General features: G+C 44.9%; 2 protein-coding genes across 4 annotated transcripts in view; one reads left to right on the top strand and one right to left on the bottom strand.

The window, feature by feature from the left end:
• Nucleotides 1-17,033, top strand: part of SLC16A3 (solute carrier family 16 member 3) — a 145,458-nt gene that overhangs the window by 27,271 nt on the left and 101,154 nt on the right. For both annotated transcript variants that reach the window (XM_075846059.1, XM_075846060.1), the window contains exon 2: nt 11,703-11,783. The gene's annotated coding sequence lies outside the window, so the exon portion shown is untranslated. The remainder of the gene's footprint in view (nt 1-11,702; nt 11,784-17,033) is intronic.
• Nucleotides 1-17,033, bottom strand: part of CCDC57 (coiled-coil domain containing 57) — a 58,311-nt gene that overhangs the window by 7,219 nt on the left and 34,059 nt on the right. Inside the window, exons 13-19 of one of the 2 annotated variants that reach the window (XM_075846055.1) lie at nt 14,696-14,796; nt 13,183-13,383; nt 11,013-11,069; nt 10,562-10,772; nt 9,673-9,794; nt 7,743-7,856; nt 7,135-7,339 (exon numbers count right to left, since the gene is read on the bottom strand). In XM_075846055.1, the coding sequence (XP_075702170.1) occupies nt 7,135-7,339; nt 7,743-7,856; nt 9,673-9,794; nt 10,562-10,772; nt 11,013-11,069; nt 13,183-13,383; nt 14,696-14,796 (1,011 nt within the window). The remainder of the gene's footprint in view (nt 1-7,134; nt 7,340-7,742; nt 7,857-9,672; nt 9,795-10,561; nt 10,773-11,012; nt 11,070-13,182; nt 13,384-14,695; nt 14,797-17,033) is intronic. The other variant, XM_075846056.1, reaches the window with a different exon arrangement.

The following is a 17,033-nucleotide window of genomic DNA, read 5'->3' as shown; positions in this document are numbered from 1 at the left end:
ATCTCACGCTCTCTCCATTGGGAACATGAGGAGACCTGCACAGATGGAGCGGGTCAGTACCTCTTCGTGAAGGGTAAGTTGGATAACACCCTGTACACACTGGCCTCATACTATCTCCCTAACACTGGTCAAGTAGCCTTCATGGAAAGAGTTCTTGGGGCGTTGGATGACGTTGGATGGCTTTCTGGAAGGCACCCGAATAGTGGGGGGGGGGGATTTGAATGTCACATTGGATCCCGTATTAGATTCTTCGTGAGGGCACTCCTCTTTACCCAGGTCAGCTCACCGCCGTATACGACGATTGTTGCATGAGCATCAACTGGTGGACGCGTGGCGGGTTCTGCATCCCTCGACCAAAGACTATACGTTTTATTCGGCCCCCCACAACACCTACTCCCGATTAGATTATTTTTTTTCTACGTCACTCACATCTCTCCAGCCTCACATCGACCTCTATAGATGACATTACACTTTCTGACCATGCCATTATTACTCTTACTCTATCTCGCCCAACGGCCCACCCTCGTTCTTGGCAGTGGCAATTGAATGAATCGCTCTTACAGGATCCGACGGTGGTCTCAGATATAAGCAGAGATCTGGTGGAGTACTTTGACACAAATACCACGCCGGGGGTGGACTCTTTTTGTATCTGGGAGGCGCACAAATGTGTGGTGCGCGGTTCCTTTATACGAATTGGTTCCAAGCTTAAGAAGAAGCGGGCGGCACATCTTCGGGACTTACTGACCAGGATAAATCGACTGGAACAGTCTCATAAGGTATCCCAGGATCGGGTGGTGGGGGCTGAGCTGGGGCAGTTGAGATAGCAGGCACGTTCACTCTGTCTTGCAAAGGCGAGGGCCTCCTTAGTTAAATGTAGACAACACTTTTATGAATTTAGTAACAAACCCGGTAGGACCCGGGCCCGAGCACTTAGGAAAACCCGTTCACGCATCTACGTCCCCCATGTACTAGGTTCACACAATAGACGTCTGCAGCTCCCACAAGACATATCGGAGGCCTTCCGTGCCTATTACCATTCTCTCTATAATCTCCCGCAGGCATCCTCTTCTCCGGATGGCAGTAGTCAACTGGAGAAGATTGAGCAGTATCTCCGGTCTTCGGGGATGAAATGTATCCCTCCAGAGGCTATTGCGGCCTTGGAGGCCCCCATCTCCCCGGAGTGGTCATGGGCACTGAAGGACTCACCCACGGGAAAGGCGCCGGGTCCAGATGGCTTGCCCCTACCATATTATAAGGCCTACTCAGACTTGCTTTCGCCTCACTTCCTCCGGGCCTTCAATTCACTTACTGAGGGGGGTTCCATTCCTTGAGACACATTGAGGGCCCATATTACGGCCATTCCCAAGGAGGGGAAGGATCCATCCTTATGCCAGAATTATCGTCCTATTTCTCTACTTGATGTGGATCTAAAACTATTTGCTAAGATCCTGGCACATAGGATGACCCCGCTCCTACACAACGTGATACCGATCAGGTCGGTTTCATGCCATTGCGGGAGGTGCGAGATAACACCACGCGGGCGATTAACTTGATGTACCAAGCGGCAGTCTCGGCCCTTCCCACTTGTTTCTTGTCGACGGACGCAGAGTAGGCCTTCGACAGGGTCAACTGGGATTTTATGCTGGCAACCTTGCGGTATGTGGGTATGGGGACTCATATGATGTCCTGGATTTCAGGTCTCTACTCCTCCCCATCGGCTCAGGTTAAGGTTAACGGGCACTTTTCATCTTCCTTCGCAATCACTAATGGTACGAGGCAAGGCTGTCCCCATTGATATTCATTTTATGCTTGGAGCCCTTTTTGTGCCATATCTGCTCCAATCCGGATATTGTGGGCTTGGACTTGGGAGGCAGGCCTCATAAGGTCGCAGCCTACGTGGATGACGTGCTCTTTTTTCTCACGGCTCTAAGGATTTCCTTGCCCAACCTGATGACGGAGTTGAGTAGATACTCGAGATTATCCAACTTCAAGATCAACTACCAGAAGTCAGAGGCCCTTAACATCTCGTTGCCGCAGGCCCTGGTTGCGGACCTGTCAGTCCTTCTCAGTGGGCGAGGGACTCGCTTAAATATCTGGGGGTCCGGCTTCCCAGTGATCTGTCTCGCCTTTACACGGTGAACTTTCCTTCACTTCTTCAACGTAGGAGCTGGTCACAGCAGGGACAGTAGATGGCTTTAAAAAAGGGTTAGATAATTTCCTAGAACAAAAAAATATTAGCTCCTATGTGTAGAAATTTTTCCTTCCCTTTTCCCTTCCCTTGGTTGAACTTGATGGACATGTGTCTTTTTTCAGCCGTACTAACTATGTAACGAGTAAAGACCAACTTGGATTCTTGGACGTCGGGCACCTTTACCTGGTTTGGTAGGTACGCGATATTTAAAATGAATATTTTAAAGTGGATTCTGTATCTTTTTCAGGACCTACCGATACATATCCCACGCCCGTTCTTTCAATCTCTGCTGTCCCTCCTGCACAAGTTCATATGGGCGGGGAAACCTGCGCGTATTGCCCGATCCATGGTTTTTCGTGCAAAGTGTGAGGGGGGCGTTGGTCTTCCGGACTTCTTTGTTTCCTACCATCATGCCTCCCATTTGACACGAATTTTAGACTGGTTTAGGCATAGCGAGATTAAAGAATGGGTGTCCATGGAACAGGCTTTTATGGCAGTCCCTATACAGGCCTTACCTTGGTTGGGCAGACACGTTCCCCTGGTAGCACGGACGCACCCTGGCAGTTGCGGCACGGATCTTTCCTCGGACAGAGATCTCGCCGTCCCCCTCCCTGCTGTTCCCGATTTTAGGCAATCCTGCATTTCCACCGGGGCTGGACAGTGGCCCTTTCCAGCTTTGGTTGAGGGCAGGTAAGGGACGGGCTGTACACTTTTTGCAGGATGAGATGTGGATGACTAGCGCTCAGTTACAGTCTTTGTCGGACCCTGTCTCTTTCTCTACATGGCAGATCACCCAATTGTGACATTTCCTGGCGTCCTTAGAAAATCCAGCGGCGCACTCGCGGGGCAGCTCCCCGTTTGAACTCTTATGTACAGGCACGGGCACGATACGCCATTCGTTGTCCAGACTTTATGCTCTCCTGATCTCGCCCTCCAATCTGACTACACCATCTTACCTGCTTAGTTGGGAAAGAGATTTGGGCCTGACATTTACTCCAGAACAAAAGGAGCATCTGTTCACTATGACGCATAAATCCTCAATGGCCAGTAGATTTCAGGAGGCGGGGTTTAAGATTCTGTCTCGTTGGTATAGGGTGCCTTCCAGATTGAATGCAATGATCCCGGCGGCTTCGCCATTGTGTTGGAGATGTGGCGACCATGTGGGTACAATCTTGCATATTTTTTGGGACTGCCCACTCCTGACTGATTTCTGGTTCGAGGTGTGGCGCATTTCCTCGAAATTTATGGATTTCCCCCTCCCACGATCTCCGGGCCTTTTCCTGCTCCATCTGTGTGAGGTGCCCCTGTCTAAGTATAGACGCTCGGTGGTTCGCCATATGGTGAACGCTGCTAGGGCGTGTGTTCCTGCACTGTGGAGACAATCTTGTCCCCCGTTTAGTGGGCATGTGGTGCGGTAAGATTCAGGAGATTATGAGAATGGAGGACCTCACGGCATCAATGAAAGAGTCCCATGCCTCCTTCCTCAGAACATGGCGTGAATGGATCCGATTTCAATCCACTGAGGAATATAAGGCCATCATGGCCTCTTGGCACCTATAATACCCCTTGGGCAGCACTATAGCCATAAGACATAATCTACAATTATAAAACCTATATACGTCTCATGTACATGTATACACAAGAAAAAATTCTCATACAGACATATGTAAGTCTTGTTGTTCCACAGATGTAATACCCTCCCAAAGATGTCTATACAAAAAACATACAATTTAAAACATACTTCAAATCAGACATTCCGAGATGATCAATTCACCACCATAGCCTATATGTTGTAACAATGCATAATAACAACAACAGGTTAATAACTCCACAAAGTAGGAGTTTTGAGGTCTACAACCTAGTGCAAAGTTATATAGTGTCAATCTACCCACTATCCAAGTATAGGTATATCCCTGTTGTTATACTAGTTAACATACATCATTGTGGGACATAGTTGCATGGTTGCATATCATTTACCTGAGGCTGGCATGGTGGCTGTTGACGGTCTCAGAGAAATAGCACCTCGACGCGCGTTTCGCACCCTATGTCTCACAATGACGTATGTTAACTAGTATAACAGGGATATGCCTATACTCGGATAGTGGGTAGATTGACACTATATAACTTTGCACTAGGTTGTAGACCTCAAAACTCCTACTTTGTGGTGTTATTAACCTGTTGTTATTATGCATTGTTACAACATATAGGCTATGGTGGTGAATTGATCATCTCGGAATGTCTGATTTGAAGTATGTTTTAAATTGTATGTTTTTTGTATAGACATCTTTGGGAGGGTATTACATCTGTGGAACAACAAGACTTACATATGTCTGTATGAGAATTTTTTCTTGTGTATACATGTACATCATGGCCTCTTGACTTATTACCTAGGCCCAGTGTGTCAGGTTAGTTCCTTCCCTTTCCTCTCTTTCCTTATTGTCCCCGCTTTTCTTCCTTTCTCTTATTGTCTTCCTGTTCGCTTACGGAGTATTATGCACGGCTGCGGGTTCAGGGTGCATATCTGAGCTTCTTTCACTCTTGATTTGAGCGATGTACTGTTTTCCTTGTGATTCTATGCACTTATGTAATGCAAGTAGCTGGCCTGTTGCCTGTTGTCAGTACTGAACTGGCTCGTTCCAATTATACTGTGTTTACTTTGTGTCTTGAAAACGAAAATAAAATTTAAAAAAAACAAAAAACTTTGGAAACTAAATAACACTATAAATTCTTCCCCATTCACTTCTAAAGCGAAACTGAGAATTCTGCTGTGTCCTATTACTAGAGAGCGTGGAATTGTGAGAACTCGGATGATAGTTACACAGTTAGAGATGAGCTCTTAGGTCACGTGTCTGACAATGTTACGGGTAAAGCTTCTGATTATTTTTTTGTAAAACTTTTCGTATACTTGCCTAGAATTGCCAGCTTGTCACATAATTACACGGACACATATTTTACAAGAACGTGAATCCAAAAATAAAGCTCTGCTCTTCCGGTCTTATAACTATTTGTGCTCCATCCTTCTAGTAGTAACTTTTATCCCTTAGGCTCAGTTCACACGTCACGGATTTGACAGATTTTACCCTTTGCAATGCAAAAAATTTAGATCTGCGTCAAACCAGCAACACATCTGCGACGTGTAAACTCAGCTATAGGGAGAATTCTCCTACAAATCAGTTAAAGATTAGATTCAATTACTATGACCATTGATATACACAGTCAAGTCACATTATTATGACCACCTTCTACTTTAAGAGTTGGCAGCGAGTAGCCCATGAAGGAAGTGATGTGTTGTGGCTTGGTGGGTATATAAGGTGTGGGATAGGCTGTCTGAACACATATCACTCGTTGTTGCCATGGGTAAATAGGGCGATTTATAAGAGTCGCAAAAAGGGATGATTATTAAGGGCGGCGGTATTTCTCACACAGCGCAGTTTGTGGACTGTTCGCGTGCTGCTGTGGTGAAAGTGCGTCGTGAGTGGACAAATGGAACCATTGTGAATAACCGAAGTGGAAACTGCGGAGCACCATGAGCCATTGATGTGAGGTGAACGTCGGCTATGAAGGTGCGCGAGGGCCGAACGACACGCTACAGTGGAGCAGCTCTTAGTGAATATTAACCAGGGGGCTACCAGACGTGTGTCTAACACAACAGTTCAGGGAACCCGACTGCGTATGGGGCTCCAAAGCAGACGGATGGACACTGCTCCTATGCTAACAAAGGTGCATCAGAAAAAAAAGGCTTCAATTTGATCGGCAGTATGGGAATTGCACCACCGATGATTGGTAAAGGGTTGCCTTCTCCATTTTCGGATTCATTGAACGTATGGATGTTGGCGTGTCAGACGAGAAACATCAGAGAACAAACACCCTGCAACCATTGCTGGAAGAACACAAGCTGGTGGCGGCAGCGTTATGCTCTGGGGGATTTTTTCATGGCATTCTCTGGGCCACTCATCCGTGTGGAAGGCTCTGGACCGATTTGGGTATGAATCCATCATTGCAGATCACGTCCGCCCATAAATGCTGTCTGTCTTTCCTGGGGCAAATGGAATCTTCCAGCAAGACAATGCGACATGTCGCACGGCTGGAAATGTCAGACAGTGGTTGGAAGAGCATGACCAAGACCTCCAAGCACTACCCTGGCCCCCTAATTCGCCAGACTTGAACCCTATTGAGCATCTGTGGGACCTCGATCGTCTTGTTTGCTCTATGGATCCTCCCACACGATCCCTCCAGTAAATGTGATGCTCTGCAGTCAGCCTGGCGCCAGATACCGGAGACCACCGACCAGCACCTTATTGAGTCACTGCCAGCACATCTACTGCTTTCCGTGCTTCACACGGCGGTTACTCCGGATATTAGCCGGTGGTCATAATAATGTGACTGGACTGTGTATAAAGTTTACTGTTCTGATCAGACATCGCTGCCAGCCATTTGGCTTTCAGCGAGTGACACATGGGGCGCGGAACTCTAGCGGTGTTGTCACACGTTGATGGTGCCTCCTTTTAACATTCACACTCAGGTTTTTTCTCCCATATCAAATAAAGCCCCAACTATTGGCATCATAGCTGTTGCATCCTGCAATAAATCAGGAAAGCTTCTAAATATGCAAATTCTCCAACGCCAATAGCGATTTTCAGCCCCTTGTACGGCAACACATTCTGCTGCAGACCAGGCACACAGTCCAAAGCACAACGACAGGTGCAACTGACTAGACTGAAGGGTTACAAGGGGAAATCCATTGAGTTTTGCTGGATGACAACCATTATGGCAGTCTGAATAGAGGATATATTGGTACCCAACTTTCCCACAGAACAGACAAGCTAGGAAAAGTTTTAATATCATTTTTAGTCATTAAAGGAAGAGGATGGGTAAAAGAATTTCAGTGACAGCTATTTTTTATTTTAGGAGGTTGTTAAGGTTTTGTAACGTTCCATCCTCACCTTGTGGAGCATTTTCTTGGGAACTGATCAATGATGGACTTGACCCCATATCCAAGATTTTCCAGACTTCCTGTAAAGACGATTCCCCTTCTATCCAAGATGTTCCTGACTGAATGGACCTGGCGCTGTTCATGTGACGTCCACGTGGTGATGGAATTACGTTTTCGGTCCATGTAGGTTTGGGCTCTTCTGAAGCCTGTGTGATCTAACAAGCAGATTTTAATATGAAGTTATATCAATAAATGGGTCACAAGTTCACAAACTTAAAGGGGTTGTTCAGGATATCAAATATGGGTCTTGTTTTTTTTTTCCCCCCAAACAGCACCACTCTTCTCCATGGGCTGTGTCTGGTATCGCAGCTCATCCCCATTTAAATATAAAACAATTGTTTAATATCCTTCTTGTATCAATTCCTTATGCTTTCCAAGATCTCTGCTTGCTGCTATAAAAAAAAAATCCGTAATTGCAGATAAAAACTACGGACATGTGCATGGTGCCTAACCCAACACCAAAAACAATAAAGCGTGTCTAGCATAGAAACCTTCTTCATAGACTGGAGATAGAATGGAGAAAGGAGACTGGACTATTCCTGCACTTTGCTGAGTTACCTGCATTGCAGCTAATTCGACAGAACGTGTACTGTGCCCTTTTTTGGCTCCTGTACTGGTGTGATTCTTGGCAGTCAGATTGGGAGAATTCTGGTACTGGGCATATTGTAACTCCTAGAGAAAATAAAAATAATTATAGTGAGACATCACCAAATACCAAATTCTCAACTCTAAGACTCAATAAGTTGACGGGAACACAGATTTATCTGTTCATCCTGATCTTCCTGGTCACAGGGGAAGAGGGGATGGAAAGAGAAAACAGGGGAGACATATGTTTGAATAGCAAAAGCAGATTTATATTCTATAGAATTCATAGTCTGTGGACATTGTATTGGTAACCTTTAGTGGTTGTGACCACGACTTTTATCAGTGGGGGGGAAGCTGCGGCTGCGGCTGCTGGAGAGGATGTGTATTATTACATGCCGGCCATTTAAATGAATGGCTAACCATGTAATACATTGATGGGCTGGGTCCACCAGAGCCGCTCTAAATGTGAGATCACACAGGGCGAGAGCCGCATGCAGCCAAATCCACGCCACCATGGATGGGGAATAGTTGCACAATTTGCAAGAAATACTACAGTTTTACCGGCGGAATTGAGCCCCCAAACAACATAGTTAGGCCTCATTCACACGTACCTATTTTTTTTCTCTCGGAAATTTTGGCGTAAATACGGGTCCATTGTCACATGTATTCGACCCGTATTCCACCAGTATTTACGGACCCGTGCTCGTAAATACAGGTCTGGTGTCACCAGTATTCCACGCGTATTTACGGACCCGTTTTCTCTGCATTAATCGGCAGCCCCTTCTCCCTATCAGGATAGAGAGAAGGGGCAGCCCTTTCGGGCAGAGTTTCCGCAGCGTTTCAAAGTAAAAAAAAGTTCATACGTACCCCGGCCGTTGTCTTGGTGACGCGTCCCTCTTTTGACATCCAGTCCGACCTCCCTGAATGACGCGGCAGTCTATGTGACCGATGCAGCCGGTGATTGGCTGCAGTGGTCACATGGGATGAAACGTCATCCCGGGAGGCCGGACTGGAGGAAGAAGAAAAAGAAGAGTTCTGGGTAACTTCACTTTTAATACTATGAACTCCAGCGGTAGCCACTGTCCCGGGTGCTGAAAGAGTTACTGCCGATCAGTTAACTCTTTCAGCACCCTGGACAGTGACTATCCCCTGACGTCGCCTAGCAACACTCCCGTAATTACGGGTGCACACACGTAGTCACCCGTAATTACAGGAGCCCCATAGACTTCTAGGGGCCTGCCCGTGCCGTTATTACGGCCTGAAATAGGACATGTTCTATTTTTTTCAACGGCACGGGCACCTTCCCGTAAGCATACGGGGAGGTACCCGTGGCTAATAGAAGTCTATGGGCCCGTAATTACGGGTGTTTTTACGTTCGTGTGCATGAGGCCTTAGATTATATTTACAGTTATTTGTTGAAAAGTTCTTGCAGAGGTGACTCAGGGTGCTCTACTAAAGCCCTGGATACAGTCATCGTGCCACCCACCTTTGACATAGTTGATAGGAGTGAAAGAAGACACCGGTCCATCAAGTCCAACCTATAATCCTACAGTGTTGATCCAAAAAGCCCCATGTGGCAGTTGCCAATTGCCACATATTAGGGAAAAACTTCTCAACTCCAAACATGGCAATTATTGTAAATTCCTAAAGACCTGTCACCCAGGACTCCTCTGCTTCCGGCATGGACGTCTGGTGCCCGGAGGCAGCCAGAGCAGCGGATTAGTGCGGGGTCCGGGCGTCCGCTTGTACTATTGTTTTATGCAAAGTTTAGTAGATTGCAGGTCACAGATTTTATAATCTAATACATAATTGGACAATAAAGTGTAACTTCAAGAACAATAGTAATAGAGCGTGTTAGCGGCGCATATATTTTAGCGGAAACCTTATGCTAGCAATGGCTTACCTGAGAGGTCAGCTGGTACTGTAGGCCCTCCAGTGCTGAAAGACGATTCTGTATTTCTGATGCCTGATGTTTAGGAGGAGGGGAGCTGAGAACAGGGGGAATAGAAGCCTTTGATGTTTTTCCTGCAAAAGGAAGAATGGACTATACACAGTCTATCCCAAAAAAGACACAATATACCGTATACCACAAGAAAGGTCACAGAGATTATTAATAGAACTTTCTACAAAGATAACAAATGAAAAACACATTCAGCGAGCGTAAACGTAATTAAAGGAGTTTCCCACTCTCTAAAAAAAAAATCATAGTGGCTGATGGATGAGTGTTAAAGGAGTATTCCGGGTTCAGCAAATAAAAAATGATGCAGTTTTCTAATCTACTTTCTGAATTATTTTCTCACCGTTTTAAAGATCTCTGCTTGCGGTCATTGAATGGCAACCTCTGTGGTGGCTGCTGGAGAAATGTACGGCCTTTTACGACTGGTGAACGCAAGTATTTTAAGCACCTGTGGCAATCCGCTACCTGCCAGGTTGGGTGTTTAAAAAAAAAAAAAAAGAAAGGGTTGTCCTGATGGGGCAACCCCTCTGATGAACATGGATGGGGGCCCTTTTGTCAGGACTCTCACCTTTATCTAAACTGAACCCAAAGCACTGGAACCGCTTCATCGCTGTACATACACGGTATTCATATAGACGTTGCAGAAATATCGTAGCAGCAATGAAGTGGCTCCTGCACGGTCAATGGGGTCAACTTCAATTGGGACAATGGTGACATTTCCATTAAAGGGACCTCCCCTCTAATCTACAATTTCTTTTTGTTCATTACAACGATGATTTATTTCACTTGAATAAAACCTCTATAAGAACCGCTTTATACAATGGTACTTATTCACCTTCTGCCGCCGCCAGTTCTGCTCGCAGTCTGTTCCCCATGTCAATAAGCTGTTGTTTCTCCAAACTCAGCTGAGAAATTTTCTTCACCGCTGCCTTCAGTTTGTCTCTTAGTATAGAAGGGTTTGCAGGACCCCCTCCTGAGCACGTGAGTGGCGCCACCTGCTGACGCAGAGTCAGGATTTCTTCCCGTAGTTCTTTTACAGTTGCGGTCTAAAAGTAAAGCAATACCTGGTTTACTAACGCAATGAAAGACTAGCACAGGGTTAAAGCCGTTGTAATATGTGGAAATAAATAGAGAGACACCGTCTTGAGGAGATGGTTCCCTGGAGGACTTCATAAATACTGTATACACCTGTGGCTGGGCAGTGCCACAGACTGGCATCAGAAAACAAGTGGACTCCTGTGTAAAGGCAGAAAATTTTCCATATATTTTAACATAAACGCACAAACCTCGCTGAGAACCACCGGGACCCGCTGACCGGCCAGCTCCAATTTCAATGCAGAAACCTACACGTGTAAGCGACAAATTATGTTTACTTGTGGTATTAATAAAAAAAAACTGTGACCTAAGCCATAATGAGATAAATACTTAAAGGGGTATTCCCGTCTTTATCGCTAGGAAATGCCATAACATGATAATCGTCGTCTTATTTAGAAAACAAGCGGAGCGCGCTGCACGTTGGGTGGCCGGGCACATGGCGGTGTACGGAAAAACTGGGGTGTTAAGTGCTGCAGCCCTTCATTTTCAGTATTAAGTCTGTATATTGCTGATAACTATAGCGGATCTGATCAGAAGAAAGCAAAATAAAACTATTTCTGTGGTCCCGACAAGTGGTTAAATAATTCTTAAGAGCCGCTTCTCATATCTATTCCTTCCGCCCTGCTTTTCAAATGTGACCAGGGGAAACGGCTGCCTTTACAGCTTTCCCAGCAACCCCAAATAGCACAATTGCCAAGTTATGTTGTGATCAGTTACCGCCCGCTATATTGCTGCATTATTAGGCAGATATACCATTCAGGGAACAGGGAAAGTTGGGTGACAGCCCTTATTTAAGCTGTTTTTGCAATAATTTGATAGTCTTTTTTTTTAAATATGGGAAGCTTTTCATTTGCATAAATTATACATTTTATCTTCCTCAGGGGGTAGATTGGTGAAACGCGCATCGGGGCGCAACCTTTTCAGGCTGCAGTGTGGGGCCACTACAACGGTCATTCCCATGGGTAAGCCTCCCTTCATATTTTTTATGTCATATATAGACCTATTGCGATCTATACAGGCTATGCACACTTGACGTTTTTCTCTGGCAACTTCAGCCTCATTACGACATTTTGGTCCTGGTCTATTTCTATTTATATAAAGCGTTAACTAATTATGGTAACAAATCCTTTACACTTCAGCAATTTTGGAAACATATGGTCTTAGAGTGATTTCTCCCTCTGTGTAAACTTTGCTGCCACTATCAACTTATAGTTACGCATGTATTATACCATTTAGACTATGTCATTTGTGATCTATATCAGATATTGAATCTTTGTCAGGGAACTTCTGTTGTGGTGGGCTTAATACCCCAACCTTTATTTTTCTTGAAGCCATCACACTGCGTTCCTTCTTTTATTCGGATCCTTCTTTGAATTTTATAGATCAGTATTTTGTATTGTATGTCCTAAATAAAATTTGCTCATTTTTTACCATACCTGTGGCGTAATGACTTCTTTTTCTCTAAGTCTTCTATGATGTAATGAAGTTTGCTATGTTACTCATATACAATGAGGCGCTTGGACACTTGTTAATGGCGCCTAACTCTCTACTGAATCTGGTAAGTCCTTGTACTTAAAATTTTAAGGGAAGATGTATACATTATGTTACGCATAGAAGGGGCAGAGTTATGAGATATGCTACTGTAGGCACATATGCCAAATATAGTGTAGAAACCCTATCATCAGCTGTTAACTGCCATCTACTGGCTACATGGGGTATTGCTTTTAATTGCTATAAAATGTACCCTGAATGAGATACTTTAAAGCTGTGGCTCTAAAACTTTTGCAAAACAACTACTTCTTGCGAGCCGTTTGAATGGTGCCGCCTGGGCATGCTGGGAATTGAAGTTTTGCAACAGCTGGAAAGCCACAGTTTGGATACCGCTGCTTTGCTATAGTGGAGTGCTAGAACAAGACAGTGCCCTAGAGAGTGGATCCAGGAAGCGGTGCCACTCTCTAATATACACACTGGCCCAAGGTGATAAAGAATTAATGACAATGGAAATTAGTTTTCCAGAGCCGCCATCAACCAATGAAAAATACGGATCCAGTATGGGTAAAGCCTCAGCGAGGTCACTCTAGGTCAGTGTTTGCCAACCCACAACAGCAAGACCTGTCACTTTTACAGTAGGGGTGGCAAACTAATTTCAGCCTGCTCAAAGACGCATGGAGACGTCCGAGCCAGCTTATACTGCTGGGCAGGAAATATAGGTCCGCCAGATGAATACACGTAGCGCTAATAATATTGGGAATCACGGATCTAGATCCTAATACAACATTTGTGTTCGGCAATATTGTTTTTCAGATAACACAATCCATGAAATAAAAGTAGATTTATATGGAGATCATATGATCCGTTTACCTCATTTCCAAGCTCCACTGTTTCCAAATTTTGCTTTAGGTTTCCTTTAAAAAATTCCTCTGCCTCTTTCCGAGCCTCGGTGAGTTGCATTTCGAGTTGACATTGCCTCTGCCGTAGGCTGGAGATGGTGGCTTGTGTGTGACGTGTCTCACTGTTCAGCTGGAACTGCAGATGACTAACTTCAGCCTGTTTTTGCTGGACCTAAAAAGTCATACGAGACATTTATTTCCCCATTTAGTCATGGTTTGTATTAGAATTACATTCAGCCGATGGTTAATTGATACAATCTTTACGCCTCTATTACAGCATAATCCCAAAATCATTTAATAGAAGTACTTGAGTTGCCCTTATCTGTAAGTCCATATAAGAATGAACCTTATTTGTATTAGAAAAATTCTACTCAGCAGGAAAACTGGGTCAGGTCACACGTTGCGTAAATCCTGCGTTTTCTCCGCAACGGAATTCGTTGTGGAAAATCTGCAGCAAATGCAGTAGCAGCAAAGTGAATGAGATAAAACAAATCTCATCCACATGCTGTGGAACTACTGAGCGGAGAAAAACACTCAGAAATTGACCTGCGGTGCGGAATTTTAGTCCGCAGAATGTCAATTGTATTTGCGTAAACGCTGCTTATTTGTTGCGCGTTTTCCCCATTGGATTCAATGGGGACGTAAATCCTGCAACAAGTAGCAGTTGTTGCATTTTTTGCTACGAAAAACTACAACTCATCCCGCAAAAATCAAGCCCTCAGTACTATATAGACGGAAAAATAAAGACGTTATGGCTTCTGGAATGTGGGGAGGAAAAAACGAAAATCTGAAAGTTGTTTACGTCGGGAAGGGGTTAAGCTGGCCTCCTGGGGTGACGTTCTGTTCCATGTGATTGCTGCAGCCTCAACACAGACCCGCCGGGGAAGCAAAGACTCTTCGCTATGGGAGAATCATGGGAAAGGAGTTTGGTATTTTTTGTTTTTTTATCCCCTCTGCTCTCTACAGCTACAAATTCGGCCAAAAATCTGCACCAAATCAAACACGATTTGGTGCAGGCTTACGGTTTGCATTTCCTGCAGAATCTATGTCAGATTTGCTGCAGAGTTCTCCGTGGCAAATCCGACCTGTGTGAACTCACCCTTAAAGAACACTTTATGCAAAACTGATACATTGTGTAATGCCTAGTAAAGGGGGCTGTGCGTGACACAGGGATTGAAAATAAGAATCTCTGTCATGCAAGGCTCACTATCCGGCCCTGCACTAGGCATAATACAATGTATCGGCTTTGCCCACAGTTTTTACTTTAAGGGGTATTCCAGTTACTGCAAGTCATCACTTATCCACTGGACCCCCACCATGTCCCCAATTACCCCCAGCCACAAGCCCGCAGTCATGAGGAGTTGAATGAAGCGGTAGTTGAACATGTGCCCTGCCTCTCCATTCAAAGTCTATGGCACTGACGGACTGTGCTGAGTGCTCGGCAGTTCTCGTCTGTGTCCTAGCTCTTAAATGTAAGCCTGTACCTTGTGTGTTAGGTCTGTAACCATAGCCTCTAAGTGAGCTGCTCTTGCTTCCAGTTTCTTATAAGCTGCAGATGATGCAACTTTGTCAGCTCTTAACGCACCTGAAACAAAGCAAACATGACATATAAATATTTCAATAATACATTTCAATATACACCTGTTAAGAGTTGTCATTTTCCACTGCACTGAGCCAAATTGTGTTTTTCCTTAAAGGGGTTCTCCCACAAAACACATGTATCCCCTATGCACAGGATAGGGGATACATGTGTGATCGCTGGGGGTCCGACCGCTGGGACCCTCAGAGAACGGCGGACTGAAATTCCGCAGAAGTGCTCCATGAGTAGCATGGGACTTCCGAGGTCTGTGGCCAGCGTCTGTGTCCGGCAGCTCCATAGAAACGAATGCAGCGCCGGTCGCGCTTGGAAGTCCCAAGCTTCTCATGAAGCACCTTTCGGTTCCCTGTTCTCCTTATCGCTGGGGGTCCCAGCGGCCAGCCCCCCAGCGATCACACAGGTATCCCCCATCCTGTGGATAGGGGATACGTGTTTTGTGGGACAACCCCTTTAAAATAAAAAATATGTTTTAATCATTCATTTTGCAAATTGAAACATTTGCTTGGAATGTAGATACTTTGTATAGAATAGTATATATTCTTCCCTACCACGATGCCTCAGGGAGGACCACATATTTTAGATTCTTTTTACTGTGGGAGACGTATTCTCTTCTGTTTGCCGGATGAATTATTTTCACACCTTCTTCAGTATGAATATTGCTGACCCCTACTCACAAGAAGCAGAATGGGTGGGAGCTGTGTCATATCTGACTGGAGTTACTCTGTACGCATCTGTAGTCATGATACAGTGGGAAAGATTTAAGAAAACCAATGTGAAGGAGGAGTTGCCCAAAAACACGACATACCTCATCTCCTAAGATCCTTTAAAAACCAAAGCAGCATTTTTCATCATTCTGAAAAATCCCCTCAACAGTGTGTATCTAACCAAAGAATGATTTAGAAGGCAATGTGGAGAATTGGCGAAAACTCAGAGCATGGGCTGAAAAAATTCAGCTTTGGCGCCCTCATGTCCTCCTACATATTTGACTTTACAGAGAGGCGATGTTTCAGAGATCCATCTGCCATCCACTCGTAGGCCACAGTTGAAGCCTAGGAAATACTCCTACCACACAATACCACAAGAGGGAACATTCCCTATTCAGACTCCCGGGAACCTCAACACTATTCGGAAATGATGACCCTTCACACTTAAAGCTGTAGCCTAAAAAACAAACAAAAAAATACACCAGTGGCTCTCTTTAACAACGACATCTCTTAAAGGGGTTGTGCCATGAATAGAAATGGCAATATATAAAGTCAATATACATTTTAGAGCAACTTGTAAAGTATTGTTATTAAAAAAAAGGGCAGCAGATCGAAGACCTCGTGGTTGATGTTGCTATGGACGCCGCTGTATGAGCGGAGAGGGATGTGACCAAGCAACAGTGTCGTCTGTGTCACAGTGAACACAGAAGACGGCAGATTGAGGACCTTGCGGTAAGTATTTCTCTGGGTGGTGATACGAGCAGCCTCCTGTGCTCGACCGTAACTCCACAAGTCCCGAGGAAGGTGAGTGTAGAGAACGGTGAGCGCATGCGCCAGTGAACCCAATTTGTTCACGAAGGTGGCTGTGAGATACACGGACTTGTCTAAAGCCAGACACGATATAAGGTCAGTGTTAGACAGTGTTACAAATTGTTGCAGATTCTAGTAAAGCTGACATTGGAATGACTAAAAAAAAGTGTCTAAACACCCGACGCGCGTTTCACCAGCATTTCCAGCTTCTTCTAGGGGTGGCGACTGCCTGATAAGCGGTCCTCAAATAGGTTGAATTGATTGATTGACAGAATGTCAAACCAATCAAGAAGGATTAAACAAATTGCAATGTGACAGTGTGCGAAGTAACTGGACTGATTGACTGACAAGATAACAGACCACTCAGAGAGAGATCAATGAATAACAATGTAACTAAGTGCCTTGCATAGGACCAGTATCACTGCCGTTTATGGTATGTATGGCAGAGTCCAATGCTGTATGTGCTTTTCGCTATGGGTCACTAATATCATCTGTATTTATATTTTTGGATTCCTCAATGAGTGAAGGTACATAGAGTGTACAACAAAGAACAGTATATTGGTATTATACGGTTGACCAAAGCAGCATCCGTGCAAAGGGGCAAACAATATTTACACTGGTGCTATCTAATGCAAGCTTGCCTGTATCACTCTGTACTGTTGAGAATTGGCAGAAGCAAAAGGACAAGGAGTCCTTTTCAATCATATCAAT

This window comes from Rhinoderma darwinii, chromosome 13, assembly GCF_050947455.1.
Source record: "Rhinoderma darwinii isolate aRhiDar2 chromosome 13, aRhiDar2.hap1, whole genome shotgun sequence".
Classification (NCBI taxonomy): Eukaryota; Metazoa; Chordata; class Amphibia; order Anura; family Rhinodermatidae; genus Rhinoderma; species Rhinoderma darwinii.
Note: the sequence above shows the minus strand (reverse complement) of the source record. Positions and strands in the feature narration are given on the sequence as shown.